The following is a 25,416-nucleotide window of genomic DNA, read 5'->3' as shown; positions in this document are numbered from 1 at the left end:
GGTGGTTTCTACTCTTGCCCCATGTCTGTGCTTAGGCTCGCCAACTAAAGGCATGCAGAGCGCGCACCCTGGTACGGAAGGCTGTCTTCCTACCAAGAGCAAATGATCGATCCAGCGGCAGAGGCTGTGCAGTCATTTGCTGGCAAATGATGGAAACACACAACCGGGCTGCTTGGAGATCTCGAAGAAATTATTGATTTTGAATCTTCGTTCCTTTATTTAGACCATGGGGAGTTGGGGCCAGATTATCTTTCAAGTTGCAGCTAAATCTAAAATCCTGAAGGAGCTTCTGAATGACTCTAACAGTTACTGATGGAAATTTCTTGAGAAATATGTTTTCTGCTTATTACCAGTTAGACCTGACTCACGTAAAAAGCTGCTATTCACCAGGGGAAAAAAATGAGAACATTAATGCTCTCAAGTTCCCCGAAGAGAGCAGGTCATTTATTAGAGCTTGTCTTCTCTCTGAAAAGGCTTCTCCTAACAGAGCCAAGACGCGAGCCCTCCGCCTTCACGAGAGGGGCTTGTGGTCCAGCCACCTGTGCGCGCTATAAAAAGCAATCGCTCAGGGAGCCACTTTCCATTCACGTTAAGGGGAGCCGTGCACAGGTTTTCAATCACTGTCCCACGCTGTTCCTGTGGGTGACAGTGCCCAACAGTGGAGTGAAGCTTCTGCAATGAGAGGTCCTGGACTGATCGCAAGGATGCCCCTGTAAGTCACATTTGCCGAAAACAGACCCTTGTGGCATGAAGGTCTTTAGAACTTGGCCGGGCAATTCAAGTTTAGGGTGAAAAAGAACAAGGGAGAGAAAGGAGTGAGAACTTCCTACTTTCTAGCCAGTTGGCAGAGAGAGCGCACGAGCGAGAGGGAGCGCAGGCGCATGCGCGTAGTGCTCGAGACTTTTGCCTGGAGCTGGGCCTCCTCGCAGCACCTCCGCCTGGTGCACGGTGGGTCCAGTTTGATCATGAGACTCTCAGCTCCCTGTTCTCCTGGAGCTCCTTGCTGTCCTTGCTGTCCACCACCATGCCTGGTCCCCGGTCTCCGAGAGCACCCCCTGGGGAAAGCTGCGACGGTGTCCCCGCTCCGCAGAACACGGTAAGTAGGAGACTTCAGTCTGAAGCTTCCTGGGAACCCACATACTAAGGGGATCGAGTATGGCAAGTCGCCACCCCAACGGGGGCTAAAAATAGTCTCCAACTCAAAGACCATAATTTAGACTGTTGTATACCGATGGACCCAACTTTGGTTTATGTCGACGTCTAAAAGAATATGTTCGTGGGAAGGTCTGGGAAAATCTGTACTGGAATGTTAACCATGATTAGCGGAGGTATAGGAATTTTTATAGATTCTGTATTTTCCCTATTTTTATCCATATTTTATATTTTTCTACAATGAGCATATATTTCTTTTTTTTTTTTAAGTTTTTAAAGAAATATTTATTTAGAAATCTCAAACTGAAGCCACATGGGTAAGAACATTTGTTAACCCTAAGAGTTAGTATATCCTATTCTAACCAAAAATCTAAACCTCTCCTCCAAAGTTGGAGGAAAGTCCTCCGTCCTTTCCTAGTTTATTGTTTTTAGATCTTCCTCTAAGTACCAGGGGTAAATCATATTGGATATTGTGACAAAGTTCTCTAAGTGATTTTTAAAGTTCAATTAAAAAGAAACATTTAGTTGAGAAAAAAAATAAGTCTTCCTATTTTCGGGAACAGAAATCTCTGAATTTAGCTTACAATCAAGAATGATCATAGTTCCGCATACAGAGACCCAGGCCAGACTTACGGTGTTAAATGATCGTGATTTGTTCAGTCATTTACAAATGATGTTAAATTGAAATCAACAAGTGCTTGCTGATGTTAAATTAATTTAACACTTCTTAAAGGAAATGAAACTTCAATTCATTTAAGGAGTGGATTTCTTTCTTAAAGACAACCCCGTAATGTTTTACATGAAATGATATATCTTGGAGCAAAGGGAAGAAGGGATGAGAGGTTTAAATTTAGATCACCTCAGCCATATTTAAAGGGGCCGCAGGAGCGTTTGTTCTTGGCCCAGATTCAGGGCAGAAGTTGTCAGAGAGAACTCAACTGCCCTGCAAGAGACAAGGCAAAGGGTTTGTGTAGACACTGGGGACAACCAGAGCCCAACACTGACTGAAGTAGACCCACTGGGAATCTTCGATCTCAGCTGGCCTGTGTTCTTGGCAATAGAAGTTATAGGGGCTGTTTTTCCTTTGTAATCACATTTAGCAGCTGCCCTGTCCATTCAGACACTTGTTCAGGTGACAAGCATAGATCAAATGTATGCAAAGGTAGGACCCTGGGTGGGCCAAACAGAGGAGCCCATGGCAGGTGGAGGAGCCCAGCGCAGGATCCTCGCAGGTTCAGTGAAATCAGCACCCACCTGCAGGGTGCATGGGTGTAAGGGGAGCACATAGAGGAGGCTTCCCACCTGGGGAATCAGGGAAGCTTCTAGAAGAGATGACATGGGCCGAGTCTTATAGGATGCATCGGAATTTGCCAGGCAGAGAAGGACCTGCAGGCAGGGGAGCATCCTGCCACCAGCCTGGGTCGTGAAAGGAAGATGTGCCCAGGATGTGCTGTTGGAATGAAAGGCCTGCGCTCCTGGTGATGAGAAACCGCTCTCCCGCAGGAGAATGAAAGGGTCAGATCTGTGTTTTAAATGATGATCTGGCAACAATTGAGGGTGCGAGCTGGAGGGAGTAGAGAGCAGAGGCAGGAACACCCATGGGTCTCGCTGTTCCTGCAGTAAGAGGAGCAGGAAAGACACGGGCCCAGATTGGGGCTGAGAGGATGGGGAGCCTTGTGAGCTATTCTGGAGGCAGAAATCAACAAGGCTGGCTGTCAGGTTAGGGAGAGGGGGTGGGCGACATGGGCCGCTGCACATGCACAAACCTTTTTTGGGGGAAAAGGTAGGTAAAGTGATTACTAGCTAATAACTAGCTACTCATTTGCAAAAAGAGAAAAACACTTGTTAATGTTCATCTTATTTTTTTAAGGACCTTGTGCATGCTAAACACGCGCTCTCCCACAGAGCTATACCCTCCGCCTGAGAGTTCAACTTTTTAAATCATCTTATAAAAGCAAGAGTCGTCTATGGCCTATCATTTCAGCAGCATTCAGTTCAGATAAGCCTCTTTTAAGAATCTTCTAGACACTGTGTTCCCAATGTTTGAGTGGAAGCAAAAGTGGCCCAAATTTTTGCTTTAGTCTCTTAAACAATTCCCATGCTGAGGATAATGACCTCAAAATTTGGACAGTATCAGATTCTGGAAGAACCGATAGGTGGATGCAGAGGACACATGGAAACCCGTTTGGTTTGAAAGAAAGAGGTGATTCGGCTCACTGGCCTGCAGCGATGGCTCCACACATGCAGCCCCTCCCGCGCCCCCTCTGCCCCACAGGGGGGAGGGTTGGGGGAGAGCCTTGCTCCTTCTCGCTGTTTCTCTGTGATTATGAACTCTTATCTCCTGCTTTTCCCTTTAGTAGTTACATTTCTTTCCACTGTGCGGCAGCCTGGAATAATTATAAAAACAAAGGCTAGAGGGGAAGCTGCTGGAGGCCACCAAGGAAAAGGCCTGAGGCTCTAATTACCGCCCATGCTGGGGCCCCTTCAGGGCTCTTCGGATGGAGAGGAAGGACCAGGGCGTGGTGCAGAATGGGGAGGGGGCTGCAGTACATCGATTCGGTCTCCTCTCTGGACAAAACGCAGAACTCTTCTGTCATGAGTTGTCTTCTCTCTGATGCTGGTGAAGGCACATGGTGTTCTGCAGAGGTAAGGCCCGGCAGGAAGGAGTCTGACGGTTTCCAAGGATGCCCCCAGGGTGTCGTGTTCACGGGTCCTGTGGGCAGGATCCAGAGCCTGGAGGGCCTGGAAGATCAGGAATGGGATTGTTCTAGACCTTCTGTGCAGTCTGTGCCCCAAGGAGACCTCCAGAGAAGTGGGTGTAGCGCCCTCCGGAGGACGTGACCGCAGAGTTTGCTCTTAAGGCTGAACCCACAGCAGAGCAAGTGTGGGCTCTTGGGGGACCCACGGGCACTGGCCTGGCCTTGGAAGAGGCGAGGAGCTGAATGCTGGGCTGCCTGTCCATCCACCGCCGGGGCAAGGAAGGCCTTCACGGAGCCCACAACCTCTTGTGACCTATGGCTGAGAAGCCAGCTGCCCTTGCGTCTGTCTTGGTACCCATGGGCCACACAACCCGCCTGCACGGTGTCCCACCCCCATCCTGTGGTCACCTTGTCATGACTGCCTGGTCTTTTGCCATTGTTCACATGAGAACCATCCAGGGATAATGCTGAGAATAAAAACTGTAAGGTCTCGATTTCACTGAGCACGTGCAGTGTGCCCAGCCCTGGGCCAAACCCTGGGCCCACGACTCATAACAGCAACCCTCTGATTTACATACTGACGGCTCAGTCAGGATGCTGGAGCACCCGGTCTTCTGAGTCCACGGCGGTCTCCGAACATCGGAGGAAGCATCGTTATTATGCTGCAGAAAGCCTCACTCCCCGGGGGCTGGTGGACCAGGATCCACAGCTCCGACTGTCTCCGGGGTTGGTTCATGGGAGGTGGTGACAGCACTAGGTAAGAACCAGAGACCAGGAGGAGAGCAAAGCCCTTTGCACGAGGCAAAGAAGAAATTCCTAAGGGGTGATGACCAGGACAAATGCCACCTGAGGATGTCCCGGCAGCCACGCAGCAACGCCCGGAGCTAGTGCCCCATCCCCCAGACTCTGACAGAGAAGAGGGGCTCTGTGTGTCGGACCCCAGAGGCTGGAGCACCGGCTCCATCCCACAAGGGGAAGCAGAGCCAGCTGAGGTGGGAGTGGGGACACGGTGTCTATCCCAGCAATAGGGATTTAAGGAATTAGCCCTTTGGGAGCTCCCTCAGGAAGCCAAAGAGACAATCAGTGGGAGAAAAGCGAGTTTGTGTGGGCTGGTAGTCGTCTGAGACATGGGATGCTGAGGGGTGGAGCGGAGGACATGCACACAGAGCTGGCAGGGAGAGTCCCTGGGGAGAGTGAGGTGCCCTCACAGCATGGCCTGGGCCCCTCCCCCACCCTGGTTGTAGGCAGTCACTTGGGTCAGACCGTGACACATCCATTATTAGTCTTTACAACGAGCCAGACCACCATCCCCAAGCCAGGTCTGAGGTTGCACGTGGTCCTTGATCTGGTTTCCGGCTTCATCAGCCACTGTTCTACCAATGAGGGCCTGATGTCGGCCAGACTGTTCTACTTTTTATAGCCACCCAGCTGGCTTGACTCCAGGAATTTGCTAGCTGTGACCTCAAGTGTACAGTTATTTGGAATGAAGAGTCAGTCCACAGTGACACCCCAATCTAAGTGTCTGTCATCATCACCCCTGACATTTGGGGGCACACTGTCAGCCCAGTGAGCCTGATTCCATGTGTCAGGGAGGGCCGCCTACAGATCTGGGGTGGTAGTCCTGTTGGGACCTGACTCCTTGTTAGCACACGTCGCAGCCGCTGAAATACCACTTCCATATGAGTAAAGGCCTGACATCACGATGACCACTTGTCTGAAATCCAAGGATCGCTGATTGAAATTCAGAAGAAGGCTCTGCTGCTTTAGATGGATCACTCCGCATGCACACCCAAAAGGGGAAGATCCCTCAGGCTGTCTTAGAAAGGAGGCCATATTTTGTCAAAGGCTTTCTAACTTGTGATTCCAACTGATTTCATAGTGATGCTAGGTGCCACCAGGGAAGTGTTGCTGGGTGACGTCCAGGAACATCTCTGCTCCCATCTCCCTGTCAATTTTCCAGGCGTACGGAGCTCTGAAATTCCTGTTGGCGTGGACTCCAAGTGGCAGGGCACTCACGAATTGTGGGACATGCTCTTACAGTCCTACAAAGTTGGAAACACACCCGGGCCTGAGGACTCGCTGAGCCGCAGGCTGAAATCACACATACCTCCGCCTCCTCTGTAGGAAGTTGGTCTGTATTCATTGATTCTGCATCGTCTGGTCAAATCTAAGGGTCAATCTGGTTCTCAAACTTTAACTTCATAGAAGGATTTGTGTGAGAACAACAGTCTTGCTCAGTGAGATCACAGCTCTGTACCCTCCGCCCATACAACTGATTTCCTTAAAACATTTAAAATGACAAAATATTTGCTCATTTGGAAACTTTATTTCCTGTGGGGCACAGAACTAAGATATAATTCAAAGTACAACATTCCTTTTGTTACTTGTAACAAATTTGCTCAGGGTCTCCCCGACAGAGAGACAAATATGGGGCAATGTGAAATGGGAAGCAATGGGAAAGAAAACAGAGAATGGAATTCTTTTCACCATAAGCTTTTCAAAAAGATAAACCTACTGTTCAGAGTCTTTATAAAAATCTCAAGTACATATACAGCCCTCTCCAAGTGCCAGTCGCCAGTCTAAGCACTCTGGTTACAGCACTCGTCTGATTCTCATAATCACTCAGTGGGGAAAGTACTATATCATTATTGCCCTTTTACCTATAAGAGACGGAGGCATGGAGGTGAAGGAACTTGCCCAAGGTCATGGTTAGTCTGTGCATAGCTGGATACAAACCTCTCAAGGCACAGGCTATTCTCTGCTATCTTGGTCCTCTTTTAATGATAAATAACAAGAGAATTGTCTATTGTAAATTACTTTGTGACTTAGCAGAGGAAAAACAGCTCATTTTTAAGATTCCCCATATAAGTGATATCATATGATATTTGTCTTTCTCTGTCTGAGTTAGTTCACTTAGTATAATAATCTCTAGGTCCATCCACGTTGCTGCAAATGACATTACTTCATCCTTTTCATGGCTGAATAGAATTCCATTGTATATGTACCACATCTTCTTATTCAGTCATCTGTCACAGACATTTAGGTTGCTTCCATGTCTTGGCTGTTGTAAATAGTACTGCTGTGAACACTGGGGTGCATGTATCTTTACCCCTATTTAGATACATTCTGCCTCTCCCTAAAGCTGGTCCAGCTCACAGTTTTGTTGCACCACCTAACATATGCATTGCTTCCATCATTCTCCTGACCCAGAGCTCTCCCTGTTTATAATATAATTGGAAATTTTTGATTGCTTCCTGATCTGGCCCATCCTTACTTTCCATTCTTACCTACTTTCTCTGCCTTGAGCTCCAAGCAGCCTCACTCATCAGCTGGGTTCCTGAGCACCCTCTGCTTTTCTGCCCCATTGCCTCTGCTGGAACTACCCACTCCACCACCACGTGCCTCTCACCCCCTCCTGTCACCATCCTCATCATCTTCTCCATCATCGGCCCAGCTTAGAGGTCACTCTACCAGGAAGTTCTATCAGATCTGCTTCCACCAGTCCCAACTCCATGCCAGAAATCACGTTTCCTCCCCGTGTTCCCATGGCAGCCATAGCATCCTTCTAGAACATTCTCTCTGTATTATGATTATTTGAATACACGTCCTATTACTGATGCCACACTGTGAGTTACTGTAACTTTGTTATTATAACACTATCTTTCATTGTGTAGTATCACCAGGGGCTTGCAGATAGTAGATTTAACATTTGTGAGTTAAACAATTTGCACCCTTCAAAACAATTGGGTTGTCACATTATTTTCTTCAATAACTAGCATCGCCATGGTACAAACTTGTACCAATAAGAACTGTAAGTCCTGCACCCTATTGTTAAGAGTCAGCTCTGTGTCAGCAGGCACACCTTGGTTGATTCCTGGTTATGCAAACTTGGGCATATTCTGAATTCTTGGTGTTTCGGTGTCCTCGTGAATAAAATGGGGATAATGACAGTACCGGCCTCGGAGGGTTGCTATGAGGAGAAAATGAGACGGTCTATATAATCCCTTAGGAAGGTACCTGGCATGCAGGAAGCCTTCAGTAAATACTAACTGTTACTCACAGGGCATTTTGATCTGGCTCTTTTCCTAGAGAGGTACAGAAAAATGGCCTTTTGGGTGCTGTAGTTACCAACTCTAACCAGAAGGAGGCGCACAGCCTCCAGGGCTGTGACGATTTAGCTTCTAGAGGGAGCACAGAATAGAGAATTCAGTGTAGGAGTAGGGGCAGAGTTGTGTTTATAAACAGCAAGAAAACCTTGGGTTTTAAAGGTCATTTGGCAAGTCCCACTGCGCCTCCTCCTCTGCCCAACACCTGTTTAGAAAGGGCAGTGATGCTGAGGTGTGGGTGAGCGAGCAGGAGGGCTGGCCCGGGGACACGCGAGGCAGGAAGCGGGGTCTGAAGCTGATGACAGATATATTGATTGATATCATGATCTCTTCCAGAATGAGCTAAAATGTGTCCACCCACCTAGCCCGTGTGGTCACCTCCTTAACGTCAGATATGGTCTGTGTGAAATTGCCTTCCTATCAGCTTTTAACTCTTGTTTCCTCCTCCAGCCAGACTGATAATATATTACCTGGACCTGAGAATGCCCACCCATTCCCAAGTCGAGCTGTGGCCTGGCTGCCCAATCCTGCTAATATTTCTAGTCCAGCTCATAAGCCACTTCCTCCAGGAAGCCTGCCCTGACCACTCTAGTTCAACAAACTCCTTCCCTGAGCATTTCCCGTTGGCCTTTTCATAGTTGGGCACTTTTCCCAGTGCTGTGGGTCAGGTATTTTCCTTTTTATGTAGCTCCCTGAGGACAGCGCTTCATTTGTCCCCTGCCAGTCGTCTGGGCAGGATGCTACATGGCGGATGCCGCAAGTATTGACTAAAGAATGACTGGCAGAGGGCAAGTGTTTCACAGGTGTGCGAGAATTAGTGGATGGCACATTAATCTCCATCATAAACATAAAAACTCCTATTTTTTTCCTCCAATGCTATAATGAAAATAGGGCACATGAAAGCCATTACAGTTATGTCTTACACAGACATCGGACATTATCTGGGACCCGGGTCCCCTCCACTCTCTCCAGCAGTGTGTATTTCTGTTTTGTACTTGTGGTTGGATTTACATGTTTACTACTTGGTGAGTGAACTCATTGGAAGTTAAACTGCTGGCCATCCATGTGCTGGGAAGACAGTGAGGGGGAGCAGGCGTGCCCCTGCCCTCAGGACTTAAAGCTTATCTGCTCCCTCAGAGACTTCTTGTATTTACAGACGCTTGGCCCCAGGCTGGGAGGCTCTGGGGAGAGAAAATGGATTAAGAGGACATGGTCCCTGCCTTGGGGACATATTATCAGGTGGGGAATACAGCTAAGCCACTTTCAAGGCAGTCAGGTCATCAGCTTCTCAGAGAATCTGATGAAAGTCTTAGACAATAGACTTACTCAAATACTGTTCTTAAGAATACTTAACATTTTAAAGAGCAAAGCAGTAGGACTATTTTGAGGGCCAAGATCAGCACAGTAACCCTTCACTCCCACCCCCAAAAATCTCCCACCTGGCCTCTGATATTTTCATTTTCCTTTAGAAGAAAATTAAGTATTTCATTTCACAAGAAATAAGACTTAGAAAATGGACTTAAATGAATATCCTATTCCTGATGGGAACAAGGAAGAGCAGGAGAAAACCTGGGGTGTGCCCATTTTACAGATGAGGAGATTGAGGCCCCAAATGGAAGGTTCAGTGGTTGGGCTGGGCTCCCAGGGTGAGTCAGGGCAGGTGGCCACAGCCCAGCGCAGACCTCCTGGTTCTCAGGCATCCCTCTCTCCTGCTCTCCATTTCACTCTGCCTGCCAGCCCAGGGCACGAGTTACAGGGTATTTCAGACCCTCTGATGCCCTGTGGGATCCCAGCAGGATTCACTGTCATGAAGCCAGGTCGAGAAAGGTTGAGGTGGAAAACTGGCATGATGCCGCCTCCAGGCAGGCACCCGGGGCCAATCTGCACTCCTGCAGACACAGCTGGAAGCCACACCAACATGTCTGGAGCCAGGAAACTCAGCCCGTGCTTCAGGGGAGCTGAGTGAAACAAAGAATGTGATCTCTATCTGGCTGATGACTCAGAAGTCCGCCCTGCCCACAGAGGGCAATGGCTGGCACAGACAAGACGTGTGTACCCCTGAGACAGCGCGGTGCTGCCCACTCGCCTCTAGATCCTGGCAGGCCCTGCGCCAGCTTCATTCTCATGCTCACCACTTCCCTAACAAAGCTGTGTTTCCCTCCGCTACTGCTTTGCCTCTTTGGAAAGGGCAGCAGGGAAAGAATGATGAGATTTTGGTGAATCTTCCCCAAACTCTCATTCTTCACTCCCAACACTCTTAGAAGCCACTTCCTTTGTCCTTTTTGCAGTTCAGTCACATGCGTTCTTCATGTACCTGACACATGGTGCTCCTAGGGACAGGTGGCCCAGCCCAGCATACATCCTCCCTAGGGAACACTCACCCTAATTTTGCCTTCTGCCTTCTTTGGTTCATAGATACCCTGACTCCTCATTTTCCCTGTAAATTCGCCTGAGGCTGGAAACCATACCCCTCCTTCAACATGCTTTATCTTGCAGGGTCAACATGATGGTTGACAATGAGCTTTATTTCTGTCTGATCTTGGAATGAGTTTTTGCATTTGATTATCAGAGGGTCCGATATTTAGGGATTTCTATTTACAGTGAGATCTAACGCCACACCTAGGAAGAAGCAGATCACTGAATCACCAGGAGCCCAGACTGGGAAGGCCTGGTTCACTGGGTGCCAGGAAGACGCGCAGTCCCCTCTGTTCCTGCACTAGCCGCCTCCAGTCTGGGAACAGGTGCTTCCCCCATTCCCTGCCAGGGAGTCCTTGTTGCCTGCAAACTGGGGGGAGTAAATCAAGGGTGCAAGCACAGTGGAAGAGAAGACACGCCCCCCCCCCCCCATTAAAGCAGAACATACGGCAGGGGTCTGTGGCCTTTCTCAATAAAACGCCAAAAAAGACTCATTAAGGTACACACAGCTGCACGCAGTGGAGAAAACACTGGTGACCTGTATTTTGCAGAAACCAAGCCAAAGTGCTGCTTATGGTTGTCAAACTGCCACTCACGAAAGGGGCTGCAAATACAGCCTCAGTTCAGTGTTAAGAGGCGTCGCTAAACTGGGCGCAGAAATCAAGGCCCCTGACTACCCGGAATGGGCCAGGAGAGGGCTAGAGAGGGACTCGTGGACTGAGCCTAGGCCGGGACCCAGGGACCTGAGCCAGCTGCACCGAGCGAGGTGGCGGGGGCCGGGTGAGAAGCCCCCTTTCCTTGCTCTGCCACGGGACAGGGCGCTAAGGCCAGCTCCACCGGGCGGTCCGTGCGTGGAGGTGCGCGCCTCCGGGATGCTCCCGTTCTCCGCAGGAACTTGGTGTTTCCTGGGAACACGGCTTTCCCCGCAGAGACAGACCTCGTCAGCCCCGCTCTGCTCTGTCTCCGCAGCTCCGGAGCCTGACTCAGCACCGCCCTCGAGCGCCCGCGGCCCGACTGCGCAGGATTTTAAGCAAGGCGTGGCCACCCGCCAGGTAGGAGACGACCCTCCGCAGGGAACCCGCCGCCAGGGGACCCGCGGAGCCAGTGAGAGGCCTGGGTCTCTCCGTTCACCGCGCACCGCTCGTCGGGGGCCTGTCTCTCCAGGGCACCTTCCCTCGCGCAGCAGGGCAGTCGTGCTGCGAAGGTGAACCGCGCAGACGGAGCCGCAGCTGCTTCCCGGGCGCAGGGCAACGCCGGGGCCACGCGTCGGGCTGCTCCCTGACTCGCCCGGCTGCTTCGGCGTCATGAGGGTGCGCTCCGAAAAGAACCCCAGAGTAGGGAAGAAACAGGTCACAAAAGTGAAAAAAAAGATCTAAGACTGATGTTTAAACTGAATCTTTTCTTGGCTGAATTGGCCCAAATTGGATATATCGATGTCGCTCCCTAGGACCTCACTCACCCCACGAGGTAACTTGGGCAGAATGCAAGCGTGGAGTGGCTGCCGGTTCTCGGGCATTTCCCACACGATGCCGCTCCCATCGCCCCTCAACTCGCCTTGGGAAGTGGATCCAATTACTGTTCCAACAAGACTGGGGGAGATTGGGTAACTTGCCACACAGATGACAAAGACTGGAATCCCAGTTCAGATCTGGGTGATGCCAAAGTCTCTAGGCTTACCTAAAACTTTTTGCGCAAAGTGGGGTTAGCATGGCCAAGGACCCTGGGGGAATGACCAAACATAGGCCACTCCAGGTGGTGGACAGCAAATGGCAAAGCCAGAGTGCCCTCCAGGAAAGGAGGCCACCCCTGTGATCATATGGTGGTCTCTCTCTGATCCCCCAGACCCCACACTTGGCACAGAGCCCCCATTCCAGGCTGCCATGAACACCTGGAACTCATGTCTATTCAGTCACATGAAGAGGGTCCCCAACTCCTGCTGGAGGTCTGGCTGCTGTGTGCAGAGCCCAGAGACTCCCTGTAGAGTGTTCCCTCTCTCCCTCAGAGCCAGCATACCACCTTTCTGAATGTGAAAATTCAGCTACTGTAGACAGGCAGTTTCTGCTAGAAGCACTCTGAAGGAAGCCACAGCTCTTGGTGGCAGATAGCATTTTCCCTCACTATCTCCTGTCATTTAAGAATGAAGGTCACAGCTGTCATCCTGAAGGGTGCCTTTGAGTCATAGGTTTAATGTCTTGACTTTTGTGAAAGGATGGGGGAGATAGGAGGGCAGAGAAGGCCTGAAGGGACATTACAGACTCAGCTTCCAACTCCACTGAGTCAGCCTCACCTAGAGAAGCTGCTGAACCTCAGAAGGGTTCACTGGCAATGGAGCCAGGTGTGATGATCAGTATCCTAGGAGCGGAGGGGTGGGGCGGAGGGTGCCAAGAAGGGGCTGGGAGCAGAGCAGAGCATTGTCCATTTAGGGGGCTTGCTTGAGGGTCATTGAGCTGGGACCTTGTGCTCAGTGACCCTCAGTCACAAACATGTGGGCACATAGAATGGGGAGTTAAGTGAAGATGTGAAAGGTGATGGCAAATTCTCTGGGAAAGTTATGGAAACTAATTTTCTTCATCAGGCAGATGAAGACCACTTTCTGAAGTTCTCCAAACACAAGGGAAAGTTGACTGAAAGCCCACGTAACACACTTGGCGTGCTGGAGGGCAAGATGCCTGGTAGGGACCACAGCGTCCCAACAGTATTTGTTGCCTGGTAAGGCCACTCCTCACCACCCCCCACTCAGAAAAAGATGCCCACACATCACAGGGCGGCTGTAGGTCAGCAGAAGCCCTTGAGGGTGTGGTTAGGGATGGTTTAAAGTTGCTAGCAGGGAGTAAATCCCTGAACCCACAGACTGTGATTTTGACAATCACCTTTAGCGGTTTAAACTTCAAATATAGATTTCAAAGTCTATGAGGACACTAATGATCTGTCATAAGCTAACATCCACAGCAGGGAAGGATGAGAAAAATCAGGGATGAAAATCTGGTTTATAGAAGTGTCAGATGATGGTCGGTCTTGAGTAAAACTGCTGTATGGTTCACGGTATTCCAGGCAGCAAATGAAAGTAAAGTGTGTGTCTTCCACTAACGCAGGCAGATTTCATACCTTTGCCTGCACGTTAGCGTCTGGTTTACCCAGTGCTTTCAATGCTACTGTCCATGATCAACAAACGATCTGACTCATTCAATCCAATTGTTCTCCTTCCAGTGATGTATAAAAGAAACCCGGTTATCTTGCCAATTGATCCTTGTTACCAGATGTGTAGTCTTCGGAAATGCAGTCTACCTGGGAGAGTCTCTAGGTGCAAGCACACTGGGGGGTCTGGCTGTGGGACCAGGCTCCAGACCTCAAACTTTATATGAGCTGGGCGGAATCAAACAGATTTTACACATCCTCTTAGAAGAGAATCCAGTAGAGTGCTTTGCATACAGTAGGTGCTCAGTAAGTGACTGGAATTTCTGCCCTATTTGTCAGGATGACCACACCATTCAAATGCAAGTGACAATTTTCATATGACATTTAATGAGTCCTGTGTGAATCAGGCTAATCACATCTTTTGACCTGATTTAGCGCACAGTTGATTTCATGTCTGCTCTTCATAGCCTAACTTCCAGGCTGTCAATCAAACACGAATTTACTAAGCACCTTCTGTCTACCTGACACACATTTGGACACCAGGGATGCAAAGATGGATACAACAAAGGCTCTGCTCTTGATGTATCCCCTAGGTAGTAACATGGGAACAAGTAACCACAGGACAGCGAGCTAAGTGTCAGAGCCGGAGCAAGGTTCCGGGAGGCTCCCAGAAAGTGTCCAAGTGTGCCCTAGGGAGCTGGAGCCGCTGGGGGGTGGAGGTGGAATGAATTGGATACTGATAGACAAATGGGAGCTGGCCAGGCTGGCCAGGGCCTCTGCAAGTACAGGATGGCTCGTCTGAAGGGCAGCAGGAGATACCATCTGACTTCGTGAACACAATAGATTATCTATTATCACCACACCTGGCATATCACTCCACTTTGGATGTAGTACATTATTTATATATTCATGAAATTCCTATGGAATAGTGAATCTTAAGCAATTAGGGGACGTGAAGCCCTCTGAGAATCTGATTTTATTTTTTTAAATGATATCCCCTCTCCCCGTGAAGTCACCCTCGGATTCCTCTTTAGGAAATCCTCGTGTAGGATATAAAGCTCTTCAAAGCTAGCTGAGAGTACGCTGACCTACAACTACTGGTCTAGACGCCCCGCTTCTGCCTCTTCGAGATTACCCAAGTCTCTTAACACACACCAAGAGAAGTGCTGGGATGGTGAGACTTGGCAGCGCCACGTTGACAGTGATGCTGCGCAGCCAGCCGCAGGCAGGTCCAGGGCCAGCTAACGCGCAGGCGCGCAGCCCGGCTTCCTGCCCCCGGGTGCGCACCTGTCGCGGTCCACCAGGCTGCGCTCCGCGGGTGTTTGCCCTGAGCCCACAGCCAGCCCCTCAGCTCACATTCCATCCACGGTCTTCACACAAGCGGGAGGCTTTCTAGATAATAATCTATGAAGACATCAACAAAATAAACGTAACTGAAAGGGCGAAGCTCACATAGGATTTAGAGAATGGAGGCCTGGATTTACCTCCTCCTCCCTTGATGTTGATCTCTTCTGTCCTTCATGTCTCTGAGCCTCAGGTTGCCCATCTGTAAATAGGGCCCGAGGATTTCTCCTCCACCTCCCACCCCGATTCACAAGGTAGATGAGAATTAAAATCAAGTGAGATAATGCAGGTGAAAGAACCCTGAACTCTAAACTCTCTGAAAGCCATTTATTAATTTTAGAAAAGATATTGGAGAACTAATGATAACATCATGGGAAAGGTCATTTTACTATTACCCCCAAACAATATTTCAACATTAAAAAAAAAAAAGCCAGGCACCCAGTAGAGAGAGAATAAATAGTAGCTGCCATTTGTTGTAGGGCATCAATAAATACACTGACTTTTGTTTATTATACAGTTTTAGAAAGGAAAAGGAAAGGAAAAGACCCTCGATATAATTCCAGGTGAGAGTCAAGAAATTTTCACTTGGTTGAATCAGCCTTAGAACACTGGCTGGTACATGTAAGTGCTAAGCAAAGGTTTGCTTTCATTATTAAAGAGCGTGCTGGCCTTGGAGAGTCTCTGGGAGGATGGAGAGGCTGTGTGCGATGAGTCTGCCCAGGCCACTCTGTAACCATGCTTATTGGTGTCTGTCTTCACACATCTGTGTCTGCTTGCGGGAAGAGCCCCCAATAGACTGATGCTTCCCTGTGGTTCCACCACCTGCTGCCTTTTCCCATCACTCCACAATTTGACCCATGGGCTACAAACTGGTTATGGGTGATAAGTTGGTAAAGGACAAGATAATTCCAGATAACCTCAGTGGAAAGCAAACTAAGCTAGGCACATAAAATTTCACATGTGGTCACATCTTTGCTTCATTCATTCATTCGCTCATCGTGCATTTTTGCATTCAAGCACTGTACTGGAGGTATAGAAATGAATCTGTGTGACAACAGAGAAGACAGACACAGGGAACTAGATGACAGAGGCTTGCAGAAGTCACCCAGTCCAGACACGTGGTCCCTAGGTTGAAATGTGGAGGAGGCATCTTGGCAAACATCAGAAGGGCCAAGGCCAACCACACAGAGCCCAGAGGACCTCAGAAAGAGCAAGATTTTAAGTCTGGGAGTGGTTCAAGCTTATACATTAAAAAAAAATTCTCCAGATAGTAATGCAGAGGATAGAGGAGTTCAGAGATTCAGCAGAATTAAGATTTGAGGCAAGGAAACTGTGAGAAACTATTGAAGTCATGCAGGCAATGTGCCACCAGGGCTTGGAACTTCAGCAATGGCAACTAAGATGAAAAGGAAAGGGGTGAATGAGAAATACTTTGGAGGTGCAACTGGACAATGGAGAAGAAAAAGTCCTGACTCCAGCTCACAGCTTTGACACTTGGTAGCTCTGCGATCTGCAGATGACACCACTGAGCCTCAGTTTCCATGTCTGTAAAATGGGTCTAATTACAGAGAAATGTGAGGATTGGAAAAGAATGAGCGTAAAGAGGTTAACCTGGCACATAGCAGGTGTTGAATAAATGTTAGCCCCATTGAAAGAAAGTCTAACCCATGCCATAGGTAGGAGTCAAGTTTGAAAATAAATAGCAAGAAAATAGGGAAGGAGCAGAGACCATGGAACCCTAGTGCCGGACAAGACTTACAACTAGACTTCAGGAGAAGCCACATTGAAATAACGTGGCTGGAGGGAGAGATGTGCACGTGACTTCACTCAGAGCGACTACAAATGCAGGCAACCCCCGCTTGTGTGGAACAGAGGACCTACATCTAAGCTGCTGCTAAGCCCCAGCCCCTGGAAAGTATGGTCTCAAGCTCAGGCTTCCTACTGCTGAGATCAACTGAACAGCACTTTGTTCCTCTTGCAAAGTCACCAGTCACTCAGAGAACTGCCGAAGGCTTCATCGCTCTCCATTCCTTACATCAAACCTGGAGACAGATGGAGGCAGTTCACAGCAGAGGGCAGGACTAGAGTAACACGGTGCCTGCACCTTCCAGTGAATGGCACTTTTCTGAGCACCCTCACTCCGCTTCCTCGATACACCCACGGCTCTTTCTCCCCCATCTTCCAGCATGCTCCCAAAGCTTGCCCGGGCCAGGAACTGACTCTGAACGCAGCGGGGCCCCAATATACTCGATCATAATCTGGGTCAGGTTCTGGGGCGGCAGGTCAGGTCTCAGCAAGCGCAGGCAGCCAGCACTTTCACTGTGAGAAGCCACCATCCGGCCCCACTCTCCACTGGAAACATCACTACGTGGAAAGGCAAAGGCAACGTTATTTCCATTCACCGTATATTTGCTACATCACTGGTTTCCTATTTCAGTATGTCTTGAAAATTTCCCCTCGGGTGAGAGCACTGAGGCGCCTTTGTTGTGAAATATGGTTAACATGAGGTGCTTTTTTTTTTCATGACGTCACTCAGACTTGGTCTCTGTCTGTAGGAAAACTAAAGCCCCAGTGAGTGTACAGTCCTCTGGGATCTCAAAGAATGTAAAAAAAAAAAAAAAAAAAAAAAGAGGAAGGGGGCGGTTAAGAGGAAGAGCAGTGAAAGGAGAGATAAAAAAAGAAAAGTGTCTAAACCAAGATTGAATTGTGGAAAAGCACTTGGCAGAGCAGTGAATTGAAAAAAGAAACATTACCTACTTCCTTTTACTGGTCATGGATTATCTATGTGTCCACAGTTCTTAAAGCTCAAATGAATAATTATCTGAGAGACTTAGACCTTTTACTCTCAATGTGGTTTATAACATCAGATTTTAAATATTCAAATATTTAGCTCAAATCATCAGAGGCTCTACACATCTGAATGTTTTCATGTGCTCTAAATCTGCAGGTGACTACGGTGAATTCTGCCAGAGGTCACAGCATTGCCCCCTATTGTGTTTAAACAAATGCTTAGAATTAGTTAACATTTAATCAAATTTGGGCTTACTGGCTTTTTAAATAATTAGCAGTAACATGGACCCATATTTCTATTTGGTGCTCCTTTGGATACAGCATGACTTCTGCCATTTTCCACAGTCCCCACTGCTCCTTATCACTCCCCTCAACCATTCGCTTTTCCTGCCTGGCCCCTCGGGCATTTGAGGGTGCAACCTCTGGGTCAGGCAGTGGAAGCAGGCTCTCCTGGGTGTAACCAGAGAAATAAAGTCTGCTTTATACTAGTGAGTTATTATCCCTCAGATGCATGGAAATTATCAGGCATTTTCCCAAATAAACTCAAAGAAAACCAAAAGACATTTATCAACAAAGTAGAGAGTTCTAGTTTCCAGTTCCTGTAGTGAGTCCCAATTTCTCTACCCTGTTTCCCTCCCTAAATAGTTAATTAGCCATCAGCACGAGTTGAAAATGCTCTACTTCATAACCCCCCAGACTTTACTTGGGGCTTAGCATTTCTGGACACCAGCTCGTGTTGAGAGAAGCTAAGCGAAGGCAGTGGGAGGTGTGTGGTGGGTGGAAAGGTCAGAAGTCAGAGTGGTACTAACGAGTGGGAACTATTGATCAGGGAGCTCAAAGACTCGTGCCACGTCATTGATTTCTGGAAAATGGTGGGTATTGAAAATGTGCGTGTTTGGGTTAAAATAACAGAAATGTGTCCCTAAGCCTCAACACAGCTTTATTCAAACACCATATCTGAATTAAACACAAGATTCCCTGTATAAAAGATCTGCCTCCAAGAGTCAGCAGTGCTGTCTTTAGGATGGAAGGAGGTGGGTGTGAGCAAAACTTAAAGCAACCACAAAACAGGCCAAGCAGGGAGCCATCTTTGCCGCCTAATTTCAAAGCTGCAGAGAAGGGTCGCCCGGCTCTCCAGCCCTCCTTCGGCGCACGCGTGCCACGCACGTATGAACGCACGCACGTATGAACGCACGCACGCATGAACGCACGCACGCACTCACGCGCGGTCCCCCATCTCTGCCAGAAACTGGGTGATGACCAGGAAGTGAACAGGCTGTGAACGAGAAACAGGAAGTGGGAGTCCCAGCCCTGAAGGAATCGCAGGGAGAAGGTCCTGGAGTCCAGTCATCAACTTGACGCCCTGCTCCGCGCAATGGTGTTCGCTCCGCACCACTGCTAAGTCACGCTGTGGAGGAGAACTGTTCGTTTAGATTTCACAGCGGGCTAAACCTGACCATTTCAACCTTCAGGGAAAACATTTCCTCATTAACTAAGTCAGAGCGTCCCACCCGTGTGCCACAAATGAGTGACAGGAATGCCACCACGCTGTCCACCTCGGCTCTGGAGGTGGCTTTGAGAGGCCTGGGGCGGGGGGGCCAGTAACCCTTTGCAGCCTCTGTTAACCCCCGGGTGGGATATAAATACTGGCATTTACTGTGTGTGCTGTGACACGAAAAAGTTTGGGAAGCACTGCCTTAGGTTAAAATTCTCACCGAAATCCTTAATGGTTACACTCTAAGCATTTATGAGCTATTCACTGAAGGAGGACCAACAACACTTGATTTACTGTGCTTCATTGTAAATCTGTGTTTAAAGTTCAGCCTTTAGAATAACAGTCTGCAATGAGCCTCTTCACTGTTTCCCCTCCTAATTTCCACCCTAGTTAAGCCAAAAAGTGATTTGCTGTTTTGAGCCGTGTCTCCTCATGTGCTATCCACCTGTCATCACTCTTCCCTGGAGACTGATTCCCGCTCTTCCCCTACAGGAAAAGCCTGGGGCGGGCAGCATCCCCCCAACAGCTGGATCTGCAGCTGGACCTGCCCAACCAGCAGGGTGAGCCTGTTCTCCATAGCCCCGCGGTGCTGACCCAGGGCCCCGAGACCAAGGAGCGGCACCGCCTTCTCTTCAGGGACTGGCTGGCCATTGCCAAGCGGAGGTAAGACCGTCACTGTCTTCCTCTCTGTTAAAAGACAATTTGTTTACAGTTCCCCACCTCCTGAGAGCACTGCAGGGACTCCCCTTTATTTGACAAGTCAGACTCAGAGATGTTGCGTCCCTGGCATAACATTACACATGTAGTGGGTGGAAAACTAGGACAATAGGAGTACAGAAAATTTATCCTCTAAAAAGAACTCCAACTTGAACTTGACCTCTTGGGTTGCTAAAAAGTGTATAATGTATTCACAGAAACAAATTTGAAATCAGTAATCTAGAAACTCAGTAATTGAGTAAATGTCAATTATCATGATAATCATTTTTCTCTTTGGGAAAATACGCAGTTATACTTCAACATTTGCATTAGATTAGGGGAGGCTATGACAACAGAGGTGCAATATTAACTCTCTGGCTTGTAGAACAGCTGCCTACTTGCAATGTGTCAATGTCTTTCCCGTTCCCCGGAGCATCCACGTGCGTGTGTGCACCTCTGCCTGGACCTTTCGTGTGCAGAGAGGGAAGGAGAAAGTCCAGGTCACCTCTGTCCTACTCCCAGCATGTGCCCTCTTCCTCCACCCCACCCCTCTTACAATACTTTATGTGTTAGCTCTGCCCAAGTGAGAAATGGGAGCAAGGGTAACTCCCTTCCTCTCAGAGAAGGCGGAGTGGGTGCCCAAGAGGCTGACAGTGTGCTAAGGATCCCCTCAGCAGAGTGGGAAAGATGACCCGTGGGCCACCCACTGGGTGGCGCCTCACTCCTCATCACCTCCCTGCCCCCACTCCTCTCCCTTGGTTTGGGGGGCCTCTGACCTCGTGCAGTTTCCAAGGTAACAGGTCAAACCAGGGGCAGTGGCAGGAGCCTCCTGGCCAGGCCACCAGCTGACTTTGGGTGCAAGAGAATATGTGATTCTGAGTGAGGGACACAGTGGCCCTGAGGACCGGACACAGGGCACCAGGGGTGTGACCCCCTGACCACAAAAAATCTTGAACTTCAGTTAGAATGCCAGGACAGTGACCCATGGGAGAAAGTCACCTCGGGGGCCGGTCAAGGTTTATCTGCTGGAACTGAGCTGTGCCTGCCAGCTTCTGAGTCCTTTCTTGCCACAGCAACGTTCAGAGAGCACTAGACTAGAGCGTATCACCAAGCCCGGGCGCCAGGGGAACACCCACCCCAGTCTGGGCGCTCTCAGAACTGAGCACCGGCCGGGCACGTCGCACACGTCATCTTGCTTAATCCTCACAACTCATTTCACAGATGAGGAAGGTAAAGCCCAGAGAGGTTGAGTGCCTGCCTCAAGTCCTCCAAGAGGAAATGGCAGAAGCAGGCCTTCCACTCGCAGCCTGTTTCTTCAAGTGCAGCGCTCTCCCCTGGGCGTGCCCCCTGCCCAGCCTGGAGGGGCGCTCTCTGACCTGGGCCCCACTCCCCAGGGACGTGCGCACCTCAGATAGGATTCCGTGTATTTCCCCAGAAAGAAACAGGCACAGGGCATGTGTGACAGCCTTTCACAAGTCCCACACTGGCAAAGAGCAGTAGGGGTGGGGGTGGTCAACAGAGACACTGGAGGTTTATGGGAAACAGTGGGACCCCCGGGGGGAAGCTCTGCTATCCACAGTTAACAGCAGGGCCTTCATACAAAGTGCGGGCCAGAGCCATGGAGAAGATTTAAGAAAAGACATAAGGTAGTCGCTACACCAGCAGAGGAAAAGGCCCGCTTTTGCATGGATGACAATTAGGGGGGTGGGGGAATTGTGCTTCTGTTTTGTAGGAAGAAGAACATTTATAAAATTTTTATACTTTCATTTAATTTCCCTTGAAAAGTTCTATTTTAAGCTTTGGGGGAAAATGTACCCTGTTTTAAAGAACTTCTCACACCTACCCACCATGATTAATTTTTTTAGATGCTTTGAGATTTCAAAGAATTCAAAATACATCTGGCATCCTCCCCCCCATATTCCTCCCAACCAGGGAAGTGTTGTTTTCAGAGCCCTGAGAAATCCCCCGAGACACAAACAGCAGCTGGGGAAATCCTGCCCAGCACATCCCGAGAAAGTGAACAGGCCCCTTCCTGCCCGGTCTGCACAGAGCGCTCTGCAGGCGGTGCTGAATCACATCTCGCGTTCATTCAGACAAACCCCCTGACTCCTTCCTCAAAAGGCTTATTCTCACCCGTGGTCAGGGATGAAACCCCAAGATCAGCACGGGGTTTTGGGGCATCGGTTGGAAGGGACAGTCAGCCACGAGGGCTCTGCTGCGCACGGAGGAGGCGCTGTGGGTCAGCTGCAGGCACCCGGGACGGCATCCCAGGGACCTCACCAGACCTGACCATGCGGCTTCCCCGCCTCCCGCTGCCGGGCTGCAGCGGAGCCCAGAGCTGAGCCTTCACACCACTGCTTAGAAAGGGTAACAGTGCAGGAATCCTGTTCCTCTTCCCCAGGAAGAGTCAGAGTGACAGCACTTTCTAAGAAATGTATTAGATGTCCTCACACGCCCATGGCTCAGCCCTGTGACCACCTTCCTCCTCTCTAACGGACCTTGCTCCTTCTTGCCTCTGTGCTTCTGTCCCTGCTGCTCCTGCCACCTGGGAGGCTATACCCCTATTCCTGTGGCCAGCCCTAACTCACACTTGGGTACCCAGCTCCGTGCACAATCAAAGCACACACTCTGGAACTGCACTGCTTTTATGCCTCAGTTTCCTCATCTGTAAAATGAGGATAAAAAAAAGTACCTACCTGTAGGACGGTTTGGGGTGAGAATGCAAAGGATGGCTACATGTACAGAGCTTAGTGGGCCTGGGACACAGGTTAAGCATTTCCTATGAAGAGGAATCACTTTCTCAAGTGCTTTCCAGGAAGGATTCTGAGGCCCTGTCCTTGGCCCAAAAAGAGAAGAGAAGAAATCTCAATCTCCCTCACTAGCCTGAAAGTTAATCGCTAATAATTCATTAGCTAATGGCTGCTGGCATCACCGAGGATCTGCCCTGCCTGAGGCATTCTGCTGTGGTTGCTCTCAGGTTGCTTATAATTAAAGGTTAAAATCCATCAGCTTTCATGGGCAAAAGGGAAGGAGTGATGGCCAACTCTTCAGATCAATTTAGTTTGGGTTTTTTTATTTTTAATTCAAAGAGCAAAACTGCTCTGCGTTTGGGAAGTGTATCCAATGTGTCTAATGTAGTTTATAGTAGAATCTTCTGCTATATGTTTTTAGGGTGTACTTGGTACCACATCCAGCTCTGCATAATGAGGTATTTTAAAGAAGTTCTGCTATATTTTTACAGGATTTGCTATCTGATTTTGAAAGCATTGTGGAACCATGAGCCACCTGGTTATTTTCAGATCTGTGTGAATAGCATCAGTGAGTGAAAATCTGTGATAGCCTCAGTGACTTATTGACAAGAACACGCCTTTTGCCTCCACAGCCAAAGGGAAATGTTTTCGGTTGCATTTTACTATAAATAGTATGAGACACAAAGAAGTTAAGTGTATTTCCTAACATGCCCAGATGGTTTTGAAATGTCCTTTTACCCTTGGAGCAATAGCAGTTCCCTACTGACAGTTACCACCCCCAGGACTGGCTGCATGATTTGCAGAGCGCCGGGTGAAATGAAAATATGGGGTGCCTTGTTCAAAGAGCAGAAAACGAAACCCAGCACAAGGGCCTTCTGAGCGTGGGGATGTATGTGACTGCACAGGTCACATGTCAGTGAGGCTGGCTCTGGTTGCCCCCTCTTACGGATTTAATGTATTGTAACATTACCGTTAATGTTTTAACGTATTTAAGGAACTTCCAAGCTTAAGGCCTTCACTTGTCATGTTTACCAACATTAACCAGTATTTAACAACATTCATTTTGCTCAGCGAAAGGTCTTATTTCTTTTCCAAAAATCACGTTTTAGAATATAATAGACACAGCCTTAACATTATATTTTTTTAAGTGAAAGTTATGTAAGTGTATTTCTCACATTTCCTGTGAATTTCAATAAATAGCTTAAATTGTTTTACGCTGAAATGTGAATTCAGTATAGATTTCACCACGTGATCTCATTCACAAGACGACATAGCCTGTCCTGGCTCATTTTACAAAGGCCACACTATCAAACAATAGGTTTTGGAAGAATTTAGATTATTTGTTCCTGTCAACTAAAATTGCAGATACCTATTTATTTTCCACACCTTGGGAACATTTCCAAAGCATCTCATTTGGAAAGAGAAATTTCAGGGCTGTTCCAGAGAGCAGACCTGCGGAATGTTGCAGACGTGATGGTCTGTCCCTGCTCTGTGGCGGCCACTGTGCTGAATATGTCACATCCAGTAATTCACTTTTTTCTCGAAAAATTCCTATCATGTCGGAAATGACATTCTGTCACTTGTGCCATCATCTGTTCTTAGAGACAAATCAGTAAGTCCAGCCTGCACTCGAAAGGGGAAGAGTTAATTCCTTCTTTTTGGGGAAGATATACCAAAGGATTTGTGAACATATTTTTAAAACCATCGTCTCGACATACAGATTATATTAAAAGCTATGAGACTGGATAAGATCCCCAAAATAGTGAGTTTGAAGGAAAAGGAGAAGGGGACCCAGAACTGAGCCTTAGGATGCTTCAGCATTTAAAGGTAATTTTTCTGTTCTGTAGACAAGCAACCAAGGCACGGAAGTTGTGCCGTTTCCCAAGGTCACCAAGCCCCTGGGTGGTGGAGCCAGGCGTGGGACCCAGGCATTCAGGTGTCAGAACCTGAGCTCCTCAACACCCTGCTGCTCTGAAGGAAACCACAAAAGCCCAAGTTCAGCAAATAAGCAGACAAAGGGAGATGTATAGACTGATAGTTGCCATTTGGTCTGGTGTGATCCATGAAAAATGATCATTTCGTCTTGGGTTCTTGGCCTCAATGTGTCGGCCACCAGATGATGATGCCAGTCATGTAACCATTCATCAGTTTATTCAACACACTTTTTGCTGAGCTTCTCTATATATCAGGCACTATTCTAGGCACTTGGGATAAAACAAACAGAAAAATCCTGCTCCTATAGAGCCTACATTCTAGCAAGGGGAGGTAGAAAATAGATGAGAAGCGTAGTAAATGATTTGGTATGTTGGAAAGTGGCACATACCAGGGGGCAAAAGTAGAACTGGGTAAAAAGAATTGGCAATTTATAGCCAAAGACGGGTCAGTGGCAGTAGTGAATAGAATGGACAATATAGTCCTCTTTACAAAAGGGAGTTTTGAGCAAACATGAAGGAAATGAAAGTGTTAACTGAGTGAATGTCAGAAGGAAGAGCATTCCTGGCACAGAAAATAGCAAGAGCAAAGGCCCGGAGGCTGGAGTGTGCCTGACCTGTTGAGGGACAGCTTGGGCGGCCACGGGGGCAGGGGCAGAGAGAGTGAGGGCAGGAGGATGGGAGATGCAGCCAGCAGGTAACAAGTGCTGGGTCAAATGGGGCCCGTGGGCTCATAGAAGGGAGGGCTCTGGCTTTTCTTTCTCTGCTGAGTGAGATGGAAGCCATTGCAAGGATTGTAGCAGAGCAGTAATATCTCCCTTAAGTTTTAAAAGGATCACACTGGCTGCTTTGCTGAAAATACTCTTTGGTCAGGGAGGATGCTGGGGCAGAAGAAAGGGTTGC

At 48.6% G+C, this 25,416-nt stretch overlaps 1 protein-coding gene across 1 annotated transcript in view; it reads left to right on the top strand.

Annotated features, from left to right (window-relative positions):
* The first annotated feature begins 893 nt into the window (after positions 1–893).
* The window catches only part of LOC106728937, a 49,596-nt gene continuing 25,073 nt past the window's right edge, over positions 894–25,416 (top strand). Inside the window, exons 1-3 of the mRNA XM_032485275.1 lie at positions 894–1,096; positions 11,342–11,424; positions 19,629–19,799. Of these exons, the coding sequence (XP_032341166.1) occupies positions 1,025–1,096; positions 11,342–11,424; positions 19,629–19,799 (326 nt within the window). The 5' untranslated portion in view covers positions 894–1,024. The remainder of the gene's footprint in view (positions 1,097–11,341; positions 11,425–19,628; positions 19,800–25,416) is intronic.

Source organism: Camelus ferus, chromosome 8 (assembly GCF_009834535.1).
Source record: "Camelus ferus isolate YT-003-E chromosome 8, BCGSAC_Cfer_1.0, whole genome shotgun sequence".
Classification (NCBI taxonomy): Eukaryota; Metazoa; Chordata; class Mammalia; order Artiodactyla; family Camelidae; genus Camelus; species Camelus ferus.
Note: the sequence above shows the minus strand (reverse complement) of the source record. Positions and strands in the feature narration are given on the sequence as shown.